This window comes from Lontra canadensis, unplaced genomic scaffold, assembly GCF_010015895.1.
Source record: "Lontra canadensis isolate GAN:19392208 unplaced genomic scaffold, GSC_riverotter_1.0 scaffold1, whole genome shotgun sequence".
NCBI lineage: Eukaryota > Metazoa > Chordata > Mammalia > Carnivora > Mustelidae > Lontra > Lontra canadensis.
Genome location: NW_022630995.1, coordinates 17,706,939 through 17,720,373, shown reverse-complemented (window position 1 = coordinate 17,720,373; position 13,435 = coordinate 17,706,939). Strand labels below are relative to the sequence as shown.

At 33.1% G+C, this 13,435-nt stretch overlaps 1 protein-coding gene across 1 annotated transcript in view; it reads left to right on the top strand.

The window, feature by feature from the left end:
- Positions 1 to 13,435, top strand: part of ADGRL3 (adhesion G protein-coupled receptor L3) — a 792,227-nt gene that overhangs the window by 757,078 nt on the left and 21,714 nt on the right. Inside the window, exons 24-25 of the mRNA XM_032849431.1 lie at positions 3,020 to 3,145; positions 9,156 to 9,252. Of these exons, the coding sequence (XP_032705322.1) occupies positions 3,020 to 3,145; positions 9,156 to 9,252 (223 nt within the window). The remainder of the gene's footprint in view (positions 1 to 3,019; positions 3,146 to 9,155; positions 9,253 to 13,435) is intronic.

Here is a 13,435-nt window from a genome sequence, read left to right as displayed (position 1 = left end):
TATCTGGTTGTGGTAGGATGGATTATCGTGCGAAAAAGTGGATTAGAATATGTAAATGACTGATTGATCAAATAACTTTTATTTAATATATTCAGAGATACAGTCCATGTTATTTACCTTTTTTCTTTTTAAGACACATGCTTAGCATTTCAAAACTAATCACAGGAAAATCAACTCAGTTAAGATTCAGAAAGTAATACACCTAAATATGGAATTTGGCATATTTGTCTTGGTTTGCTGGTCTTATATATAACCAGTTCAGAACATTTAACCTTTGTTGGAAAATGAAAATAATCCATGATGAATTCCTGTGGCTTATATAGTACAGCTGCCTTTGTGACAGGAATGAGAGTGGTTCTCTTTTTCTCTTTCTCTATCTCCCCCTCTTAAAATATTTGTTTAAGTTTAAATCACTTCATTAAAAAACACTTTCTTTTTTAGAAGAAAATATGCTCTTGAGTACATTAGGGAAAACAAAGTGGGACATAAGTTATAATCAGCATTTTGGTTCTTGGAAATACTTCATTAATTCAGAACTAATAAACTGTAATTGATAGTGCTTACCTTTGGGTAGAGATAATTTTTAGCTTTCTCAAACTCTAATTAAAGCATTTGTCCCTATTTTTTCTAGATACAGAGAAAGGGATAACTTAATAGATTACTTTAACAATAATGTTAACATATTAATTTTAGAAATGCGACCTCTTATAAAGAGCTTTCTGACCATAGAGCACCTATAAGATGTGGATTTTTTTCACATAGGGCATATTGCCTAATCTTTTCAATCTTTCAGTTTATTTTCATTGCTTAAGCTTTTCAGTGTTCTTATCTGTAAAATGGAGGTAACGATTATTTCCTAAAGTCATTTTGAGGGAGGGACCTAGCATAATTCCTAGGAAATAGCAATTAAAAATTAGAAGCTTTTTCACTCCATACTCCCAATCTCACATATCTATTAGACACACACACAAGTGGGTATCAACTTATTTCTTTTAAAATATAAACAAAATGTGAATTGGCTTTTAAACACTGAATAAAACTAGTATTTCTAATTATTCATAAATGTGCCCATAGAAGAGATTGGTTGGAAAACATAGCACTCTAATTTAAAATATATTAATGATTGTAATGTAGTGTTCCAGATCAGAGGAAGTCCTCAAAAGCTGCTCACCCTGTGCGCAATACCTAGAATGCCTTTGTCTCTCTCATCTAGCCTTACTTTCAACTTCATATTCTAACCTGACAGATTCTAACCTATCTTTTGAAGATTCTCTCAGAAATCCTCTTCTCTGAGAAGCCTTCCCGGGCCCCCCTCCTTATTGCCAGCAGGCATGCCTCCTTCATACTTTGGTAGATTGCTGTTCTGATCACAGAATAAGCATTTCATATATGTGAATTCTTCAAGCAAACGTGAATGTATTCTGTATTTCGTATATGTGAATTCTTCAAGCAAACTTGAATGTATTCTGTCTCCAATTCTGCTATACCTTTGGTAGAACGAACTCTCTAATATTAAGATATGGTAGTTTAGTTCTGAATGCTAATATTAATGTATCATTCACACTAACTTTTTTGCTTTTGATTCTAAATATGTCTCCCAAAAAAGCATGCATCTATAACTATGCTTTAAATAAAATTACATTGGGATATTACATTGTCCCAAATTGTGGAAAGGATGAACTCATGTGAATTCAATACGTAAAGAGCTAAGAATGATTATAAAGTTTTTTTTTTTTTAAGATTTTATTTATATATTTGACAGAGAGAGAGATCACAAGTAGGCAGAGAGGCAGGGAGAGAGAGAGGGGGGAAAGCAGGCTTCCTGCTGAGCAGAGAGCCCAATGAGGGGCTTGATCCCAGGACCCTGAGACTGTGACCTGAGCGGAAGACAGAGGCTTTAACCCAATGAGCCACCCAGGCGCCCCAAGAATAATATATACAGTTTTATTTATATAATAATATATATAATATTTATATTATATATTATATATTTATATTATATTATAATATTTATGTATAATATTTGCATATAATATGCATTATATATGATATTTATATATAATAATATATACAGTGTTATTTCATAATGAACATAAATTTGGAATGAATAACCAATAAAATGTCCCAAAATGTGTTTATATATTGAGGAAGACATAGTTGGAGATTATTTTTGTTGTTGTACATAGTGGAAGTATGATTTAGGGCAGTTACTGTTTATTTTTGTATGTCTTGTTTGGTTAAAGAGATAGTAATAAAAATTTTAAACATGATAAAAGTTTTCCCAGACATTGTTGATATGTTACCCTGCTTGGAAACATCAACTAAAAAAAAAAAATGTTTATCTCCTTTTTTCCCATGATTTTATACTCCCAGCAGGATTAAGAATTTAATAAAGAAAAGCAATCTGTGATTATTGAATAGAATTATTATGATGGAATAAATTTAAAAATATTTTGGATTTTATATTCTGAAGTTATAAATTTGATCTCTTTTAGAGGAAATAAACTTCAGAGAAATATAGATTTAAAGGAAATTTAACCCAACACATTCCTTTTTTCTGTGTTTAAACATTCTTTTTCTCTTTTCTCTTCCTCTCTCTCCCCCTGTCCTCTCCCTTTCTCCATCCCCTCTTCTCTCTGTGGTTTCTCACTATACCTCAATTCAAAGAATAATTGGACCAAGGGGCCACTTCAGACCAAATTTATAAGGCTAATAATAGTGTCTTAAAGAGTCTTAACTTTTTGTTTTTTGAACTAAGAGGTAGTAGTGTTATAGCATAATTGCATGTGTGTGTGCATGTGTGCCTATTTTAAAAGGTTCCATTTATGTGAAATTTAAGATGGTGGCTTGGATATCCTTTTATATTGTAAAATATATGCTGAACAGACTTTCTTATATCTGTAGGGCAAGGAAATAATTATATTAATGATCTAAAAATGAAACTCACATACATTTTTATACCATAGTTCCCAGGGGAAATGAATTACGTGCTAACAGAAGTTAATATTTAATTGGCTAGGTACGAAAAGAGTATGGGAAATGCCTGCGAACGCATTGTTGTAGTGGCAAAAGTACAGAGAGTTCCATTGGCTCAGGGAAAACATCTGGTTCTCGAACTCCTGGACGCTACTCCACAGGCTCACAGGTAAATATTTGTTCGTTAAAATGAAATATCTCTTACTTGTATTCTGTCATGAGTTGCTGTCCTTCCTTGATCAGAAATAGTTTGTATCCCAAGTGTTTAACCCATCACATTTGTTGTTGTTCTCTCAGTGTCTCAAATAGGAATGATTATGACAAATAGTCCAAAAACTACATTGCAACAAAATTATGAAATTTGAGGTCTTGGTTTGCATAATAATTAATGATTTCAGATTATTCCTAGTTGAATGAATACAGAAAGTGACAAAAGGAATTGGGCATTTTACCCAAAAATTCGAAGAAAGTAGTATTTCATATATATGATTTTTAAGGGAATTACCTCTTATACCCGATGTAGTAACTCTCTATCACATACTGAAAATGAAACTTATACCTACATATAATGGACAATTATTAATAGTTGAATTTTATTTATTATTTCTATAACTGACTGAGTTACAGAGTTGCAAATGAGGGGGAACAGATGTACCAGTTTAGGTGGGTTGAGTTTTCTGAGTGTAGGACTCCTAAATTGGCCAATTAGAAATTTGAAGTCTCACGTAATTGTAGGGTATGCCCAGATGACATTTCTAGTGTGAGGCCTTTAGATTCCACACCTTTATTTTCAGACTGATAATCCTTACTTCTTTTTTGTAATAATCTTTTCCACAACTTTTTTTTTTTTTTATGACTATATTTATTTATTTATGTGACACAGAGAGAGAGAGAGCGCTCAAGCCAGAGTGAGACAGGGAGCACAAGCAGGGGCAGTGGGAGAAGGAGAAGCAGGCTTCCCATGGGTCAGGGAGACCGATGCGGGGCTCGATCCCAGGACCCTGGGATCATGACCTGAGCCGAAGGCAGACGCTTAACCGACTGAGCCACCAAGGCGCCCCTATAATCTTTTCCACAGCTTTTAAATTGAAATTTCTGAGATCTTGTATGTCCTCCAGCTTGATTAGTTTCTATATGCTTTTCACATAGCTGAGCTCATCAACCACCATCCCATAGTCATTTGACAAATGCCATTAGTGAAACTATACTATTTGGAAGTTTATGGATTATGTTACAACAAACTTGTGTAATATTTAGCAATACTGCTAAGCTAAAAGATAGGGCAATGCAAGTTAATAGAATAATCACAAGCCTGCTGTGTGGATAGCTCTTGGTTTGAATTCTAGCCTCGGCATGTACCAGCCGGGAAACAAAACAATTTACCTATATTGTTGACCCTCAGTTTTTTCACCTGTAAAGTGATGGTAATGATACTTATTTCTTATGTTGTTAGGAAGATTGAGATAATATACTTACACTGAAGACAAATTATAAGTACTCAGTAAATTGAAGCAGCCATCACTTAATAGTGTCATTATTACCGAATATAATTTCAGATATATATCTTAAAGCTGTATCATATTTTTTCTTCACTTTTATAGTTCTCATATTACAATTCTAGACTTCCAAAGAAAAACCCTTACATTGTTTTCTTATGGTTAATATAGTACCAATTCTGATTAACTATGAAAATCCAATCCTATGTAAAGTTAACAGTTACTTAAATCCGGTCTATTTAGGTCAAAATAATCAATGTGTTTCATATTAACTATGACCTTACATAGTCCAAAATACTCACTGATATTAAGGTAAAATTTTGGGATTGTGAATGCCTTTTCCAATCAGAGAACTTGTAAAATAACAATCTCTATATTCTTTATTTTTTACTAAGAAATATTGAATATCCTTTATATAAGAACAGCAGGCTTCTAAACTCTGGAGGTACAGTTCTTAAAAGACAACTTCCCCTGTGATCTGGAGCTTTCATTCTAAAGGTAGAAGACAGAAAATTTATCAGCAAGCCAACAGAAAATATCAAATTATGAAAGTTGGTAGAAATCTAAACGTAGTGATTTGATACAGAAGGCCAAGGTAGCTGGTTACCTGGATTAAGTGCTAGAAAAAGACTCTTTTGGGAATGAATGACAGGAAGGATATTCAGGAGAAGAGAATTCCAGGTGAGAGAACTGTAATGCAAAGCCCTTAAGATAAAGGAGGACTTGCAAACTCAGGAGTGGAAAGAGTGTCATTGGTTAAATTAGGTGATAGTGAATTGAAGAGGAAGTCGAAGGAGAAGGCTAGAGATGGATCAATAATGGTTTGTAAGAGCACGCAAATTCAGAGTTTACTTTGATTACTTTAGAAAGCCAATGGGATGATTTAGAAAAGGAAGTGGCCTCAGATCATCCATGTTCAATAAAGATCATGCGGCTTCCATGTAGACAGTGGAGGAGCGTGATTGGGAAGACTGACACGTGAAAATCCTCTCCACCAGTGGCTCCCCCATACCTACTTCCTGGTGCTAATAATCACTTATTAAACTTGGTCATAATCATAATCACACAAAGAGATATTCACAGACATGTGTAGGATTGGTTTGTGTTTATGTGTGTTTATAAAAACTATGAACTAAAGTATTTCCACTTCAACCTTTCTTTAACCTATTTTTTACTTGTTTTATTGACTCTGTAGATGTATTTACATTTGTCATATGATATTTGAAACATAAAACAATACATGTAACATCCATTAAGTTATGAAGTAGGGTAGTAAAACGAACACCTGTGAAGTGAACATCGAACTCACGAATTGGACATTTTCCATATATTTTTCCTTCCTGAAACCTCTCCCTAATCAATTCCTGTGCCTGCAACCAGAAAACTTCTGCTTTTCATTTCTTTGACACATTCTAATAGTTTCCCACCTCCAAAAAAGATGTTTACTATCACTTTGTTTTTTACTATCACTTTTTAAAATATTTTTTGAAGTGTTATATTATTGTATTTAGTCTTCTATGACTTCCTTTTTTTACCCCCACATCATCCCAGTTCATCCCATGAACATTTAAGGATTGACTCTGAGCTGCATAATGTATACTTTTTCTCTGCTGCAATATTTTTTCTTTTTCTCCTTTTTCTATTCAACTATTATTTGATATAGTTTAGTGAATTGTTAAGCTCCTAGATCAGGAGCCAGCTGAGTGGATTCAAATGTTGGTTTTGTCACTTATTAAGTCTGTGACATTGAATATGCTAATTAACTTCTGAACATCAGTTTTCTAATGAATAAGATTACTTGCCTCAAGGAGTTCTTGTGAGATTTCAGTGAGTGAATACATGAAAAATTACATAGTATAGAGCCTAGAACATAGAAAGAATTAATTGAAGTATTAAAATTTTACATGTAACATGCATGTTTTACACATAAAATATATATTTTATGTATACATACATATTTATCTTATACCAGGTATTATTTCAGTGTGTGATACATCAATAAACAAAAGAGACAAAATTTCTTTTTTTCTGGAGCCTCAAATTTAATACAGACATTAGATATTAAATACTGGATATTATATATAAATATAAGAAATAAATGCATTATAATTTTAAGTCTGGTTGTATAAGATAATAATGACTACGGGAGGAAAACAGCAGGGTTAGGTGGGTGGAACAGCAGAATGAGTTAGGTCTCTCTTTTTTTTTTTAAAGGTTTTATTTATTTATTTGACAGAGATCACAAGTAGGCAGAGAGGCAGGCAGAGAGAGAGGGAGAAGGAAGCAGGCTCCCTGCTGAGCAGAGAGCCCGATGTGGGACTCGATCCCAGGACCCTGAGATCGTGACCTGAGCCGAAGGCAGCAGCTTACTCTGAGCCACCCAGGTGCCCTGAGTTAGGTCTCTTTAAGGAGAAAATATTTCAGTAAAAATTTAAAGAGATGGAGTTATTCATACATGTATCTAGGGGGAAGAACACTTCAGGCAGAAGAAACAATTGTACCAAGCCTGAGGCAGAAATATGGTTGACTTGGAAAGGAGTGGCAAGAGAACCAGTGTGTCTAGCTCAAGTTGGGGAGACTAATAGAAGAGGAGGTAGGGGGAAGCTCATGTAAATGTCACCTAACAACAATCATAATTCCATCAAATCTGTTAAGATGTCACTTCTTCAGAGTAGTCTCACAGAATTCCTAGTCAAGGATATTTCCCCTCATTATGTGCACTTAAACTTTTTTTAAATTATGTAATATAACAAACATTAACCAAAGTACACAAAATACAGGTGCATGCACATTGATTCATTACCCCTCCCTGGGTCAAATATTAGAATGTTGGGAGGACCTTAGAAACCCTTTGAACCTTTCTCCATCATCCACCTCTAAAGTAACCGCCATCTTAAGTTTTAACAGTACATTTTGTTTGGCTTGTGTTTGATACTAATTCACATGAAATCACCCAGTACCTATTCTCTTCGATTTTCTTTCTTTCCTCAGACATCTGTGTTGCTGCAGGGGGCTATTTGCTTTTTTATTATTATTGTTATATATTGTTCTATATATCCATCCTACCGTTGACATCACTTGCGTTCATAGTTTTCGGTTATAATAATTAATGGTTCTATGGAGCTTTGTACGCATATCGTTTACTTTGGCATTTGTTTTTGTGATAATTTGTTGCATCTATCACTTAACTAATCTAATAACTCCATGAAGACAAAGATATTTTTTTGTCTTTTCTTTTTGTATCTCCTAGAGTAGCTTCTGACATGCAGTAGAGAGCATTTAATATTTTTAATTAATTCACTAGTTGATTGATTAATTAATTAAACAAATGTGAGAGAATTGTTTCCAGTATTTCAGTTTGAAGCTTTGAAGTATTTTTTGATAGAAACATTTCTCAAGTGCTCAGAATTTATAATTTCTTATTGTTTTAATTTTTTTAAAAATTTTAATCTCTTTTATTTTATTTCTGTATTTTAAATAGGCTCCACACCCACCGTGGGGCTTGAATTCATGACCAGGAGATCAGGAGTCACATGTTCTCCTCACTGAGAAGGCGCCCAGCCAGGAGCTCCTCTAATTCTTTTATTAGTTTTATTCTGTGTGTGTGAGGGAGTGTGTCTCTGTGAATAGTTGCTAACCTAAAAAAACAATATAGACAATATTTCTGAAGAATAAACATGCCCCAAGATTTAGAAAACAAATTGCCTAGTATTTTAATATTAAATACTCCTATTATTGAGGGAGTTCAAATATATTTGGAACATAATCCATTTGTGAGCTTGGTTTTGCCAGTACCATTACTAGTAGTAATAGTTCTTAAAATTATCTCATCCTTGGAAAAGCTGAAGATAGGTTGTTTTCCTCCTCACAGGATTCTTAATACTTTTTTGTTCCCTAACACAATAAAATGGCAGAACTATAAGCCAGAAAAAAAAAAAAATCTCCTTCTCCCAAATGGAAAAATATTATATACCACTTTCTTCAGTTATCTCTTAGGAAACTGTGAGAATATAAATAATGATGTAAGAATTTTTGGTTCTTGATAAAACTACCTACTGTGAAGAAATGAATAAGGGTGAATGGTCTTCCTTTATTTCCTTCAAAAGAAAGAAAAGTCAAAATCTTACGTAACCTGTAAAATTACACTGGTCTCACAAAATATATGGAAGATGTTAAGTTTAGTAGCATTTTAATAATACTCTGTTCTTTTCTTACCAAACTTTTTCTTTTTGGCAAGTTTTTGAATTCTTAAAGTAAATCTTTTGTTAATAAAACTGACAATTTAATACATATTTAAATACCCCATTCTCATAAAAGTTACAATGAAAACAATTTGTTTCACTTTGGCAACTAAAATTATTAAACTCTAACCATCTAGAGTACACGTCTATATATCTTCAACATGTTTAAATTGGTATAGTACATTACATTTATTGCTTTTTCATAGTTACAGTTATTTTTGGTATAAGCATTTAGGAATACACTTAATGAGAACCAATTATTATCACTAATTTAGTTTTAGATGTTCTCGTGCTACTGTACTGCAGGCATGTAGAAGTTATATAGTTGCCAGATGCCAGAAACAAAGGTTTCATATAACTATGACAGAAAGAGAAAGAATGATTTGTGTGAAAATTTACTGCCTGGTGAGTTCATTTCCCTTTTTCCCTTTTCCCCATCCAGAGCCGAATTCGTAGAATGTGGAATGACACGGTCCGAAAGCAGTCAGAGTCTTCCTTCATTACTGGAGATATAAACAGTTCAGCGTCACTCAACAGAGGTAATTAGAAATGATTTTTCATATTTATTACTTTGGTGATTAAGAACTTCTTAAATGCATTGCTTTTTTTGCAACTTCTGGACCTTGTTCCATGTGATAGGAATATCATAAGGTTATAAAACTTGGTTGACTGTAGCAATGTGTTCCATTATTCATAAGCCTTTTTTTTTTTTCCAATTCCGAGTTTTCAGGAAATCTTTTCTGAAAAAAGTTAGAAAACGAGAACTTTCTTTTTCTAGTCATCTGCCACTGTAATAAACTGGTGAGCTGTCAGGCCTCATTGGAAGCAGTGAAAATGGGCAATTACGTGGTTATATAGTCTGCTAAGTATCATAGAGTTGCACATTGTCCCAGGCATAGAGCAATTTCGTAGTCTTTGTGAAAGTAAAAATATACTGTCTAATACGTACTTGAGGCACCCTGTATATTTGGGGTAAAAATCACATCTAATCTTAGTATCTACAAAACTTATCCAGCATATTTAAAGATCTAGGAGGAAAAAGGATATATATACATATATATCATGATTTTTGTGTGATTATGTTTCTGGTTATCATGTTCCCAGGGCATCGTTTCAATTTTTAAAATGAAGTTCCTTTAATCTACTGTTTTGTTTGTGGTTAATTTTTTTGTTTTTTTAATTCTTCTGTTTCTCTTTCTCCTTCCTACCCTCCACTTCCCTCCCTCTTTTTTAGTGTATGTGTGTGGGGTGTTGAGGGGGGAGTGGGGAAATTAGAATTAGGTTGATTACAGTAAAAATGGGTAGATGCTATATTTGTATAGAGTTAGGGTACCCTAGAGATGTTGCTGAGGAATACTTACGATACCATTTTATCTGTGAAGATGATGTTTGCATGAGCTTATTCCAATCACACTGTCCTAAAAAAAATATTTTTGATGCATATATTCAGTAGTGATTTTTATGATCAACATTGTTTTTTTTCCTATCCCCAAACTAAGATTATTAGTTCCACTTAAACCTGTTTCTGTCAGCTTTTTGTTACATTAAATACTACTTAAAACAAATAATTTAACAATCACAGCTTATGATTCAGAAAAATTCAGGTGCTGGTGCTGTTAATTACTTTTACTCAAGTGATTTGCATCTTATTTACATAAAACAAATTAGGACAGATAGTGTCCAAGCTGAATTTGATATAGGGACCCATGTTATATATAATCTTAATTGATTTTCATGTTATTTGGGACAGTGATATAATAACTATAACCTAGTGATAATATTAAATTTCCTATATCACTTTTGCCCAATATAGGAACAGTGAGTGCAAATATTCCTCCAAATATGAAGAAAATACTTCAAAACACCCACATTTTTATATTTTGTTTCAGTATCAGTCTTATTATTTTCTAGATTTTTATTTACATATGGCCATTGAAATATCCTTCTCTTTTTCAAGTTTAGTTTGAATGGTTAGTCTGTGAAAATTTTTTTAAATATGAATACTCTAACTTTGGACATACTTTCCTAGTCATTGAGAACGAATTACTTAAAAATGCCTCCAAAGTTCAGGAACTTGTTTGCTTTCATAGTGACAGATTTTGTTTATTGTCTAATCCCACAGATGGAAAGTTTACAGTATGTTCCTAGATAGAAAACTACCCTTATGAATAAGATTTATTATTAGGAGTATATCGTACCTAATAAACACAGCAACCATAGAACAATTGTTGCTTAAAGAAAAGATGAGATCATGTGATTTTAATGATGCACTGTTTATTAGCCTACTGTGAAGATAGTTAAAATATGTAAAATTATTATTCCTTAAAACATGTAAAATTATTATGTTGTCTAGCATTATGATGTAAATTTATGTGAAGATTGTAAGGTATGTGATTTTACTAAAAATTGTTTTAAATGGACACATTTTTGTGACCTTGATTTTGAGGTCAATCACATGTAACATCTCAGTGCCCTTTTTAGTTCCTTCTCAAGAATTTCATCAACTTAGAATATGTGATATGTGGATGACTGGTCAATTTGAAATATATTTAAAGAAAATAATAATATTTATATTGACTGATCATCTGTTTAAATCTGGTTTTCAAGCCTTTAGTTTTGAAAGTATTTCTTAAAGTTACTCTTGAAGAAGGGTATAAAATTTCTTGACATCCAATAAGTTACTCTAATGTCGACTTTGGGGAGGGGGTTAAATTAAATTTGTGATTTGAAGTGTGTCCAGCAGTGATCTTTTCCTTTAGGATAGGGATTCTTCCTTTCTCTCAGTGACTTTAATGGTGGTAGACATCACAGTGATCTTCTTGATTTCCCATATTAATTCCCTGTTCCCCAAGTCAGAAACTCCTCATTTTATTCTCATCTCATTATTTTTTATCTCAGATGTGTGGAGTACTTTAAAAATTTATTTCTTCATATTATATCTCTGAAGATAGTCTTTAACCTCCTTCTTTAATCTTGTCTTATTTCCCAGGGTCCTATCTTCCCTGCATTCAGGCGTGTGTATCATATTTAGGTAGGTGAAATCCAAGATTCACCTTTCCGGATAAACACTTCAGTCACCTTGGCAACATAATTATTCACCTCTGTTTAGTCGAAAGACTATATTCCCTATTATTAAACTAAAAATTCTAGGCACTACATCTTTTCATCTTCATATATTCTAACTTCCCATTCATTCTCAGTTTCTCACAGCTAGCAATTTTTTTGTTCATTTAAACCCCATTTTCCTTTCTCTCTAAGATCTATTAAATCTCTTATTTTTGTCTTTAGTTTTGGCCTTCAAAAACTATAAGAAGTTGTCTAAAAATTAGTCTTAAGTCTACTTTAGGTTTTCTTTCCTACTCATACCACTGCTTAGTTCATCAAAAGAATAATTATTTTACAATTTTGTATGTCTTAACATCTATTCTTCCAAACAAAAATTCATCATTCTCATCTTTGGGATCCATTAAGAAGAAAGCATCTACCATACAGTACAGAACTCCTTCTCAATGGTTTTTATTTTTTCAAACCATCTTTAATATTCTATCCTAGAACCAACTTGTTACAACCTACGTATCAGATTACCTATCTAGATTTCCCGCTGTGGCAAACTTGATTACTGTTGGGATTTTATTCCTTGGAATCACGCAAAACCTTGGAAGATTTATGGATAATTATTAATTCGTGTAATCATTCTTATATATTCTCTTTGGGATTTTGTTATTTGGTCACCTCATCTCTTTAAAATGTTCCATTACACATTCCATTCCATTTGTCCTTTGAATATCTATATTCATGAAGATGTTTTCCAAATGTTCCCTATACATTGTAAGATAATTTTTCCCCTTCTGACTTATTTACTACAACTCTACTCACTCAAGTAAATTAAGAATTCTTTGAGGCCAGTACCCGAGGACTATGATCACGTTAACTTCCCTGATGCCACTTTCATAACCAGAAGGAGATTTTCAAGAGCATTAATGTGATAGTCAATTATAGGAAGTTATAAGAAGGATTAACTCTTATCCAAACTCAAGTTTTTACAAACCCCACAGTAGGGTTTATTCATTGGCTCATTTAAATATTTACTATTTGCTCATAACTTGAAGTCAGTCCTCAATTCCCCCAAGCTTCTCCCAGACTTTTAGAAACTTTACCCAAATTTCTAGTAGCTCTAACTTCCCAGTAGTGGTAGGAACAATTTGCAACTAACATAATCTTTACCGCTCTTATCTCCAGCTCACAACCTCTACTGCCCAAACCTCATCCTGAACAATTTAGATTGACGATGGCTCTAAAACTTGCATTTGATCCCGAAGTGAAGCATTTGCTGAGAAATTTTTCTGGTAGTTCAGTTAATGGTTAAACATTTCTGTTCCTTTTATAGATCTATATAGAAATCGGGATATTTTCTGAAATTGGATTTTATTAGGCTTTATCTCATCGTGACTAATGTAAATGCATTGCTCATTTTCTTTTTATTTAATTAGCTGAATTGACACCAGAAATTTCAGTTTAAAATCAAGTTTTGCTAGGTAGCTACTGCCAATACGATGTATGAATTATGAAAATTGTTCCACCCAACCCCTCCCCAACTGTAGCGTCATTACAAAAATGTGACCCATCTTAGCAGCAGAATTAGCAAAAAGGCATTTCTTCTTCTAAAACAATAGCTTGGCTAGCGTAATGGATTTTTATCTATCTCCCATTCTCCGTCTCATC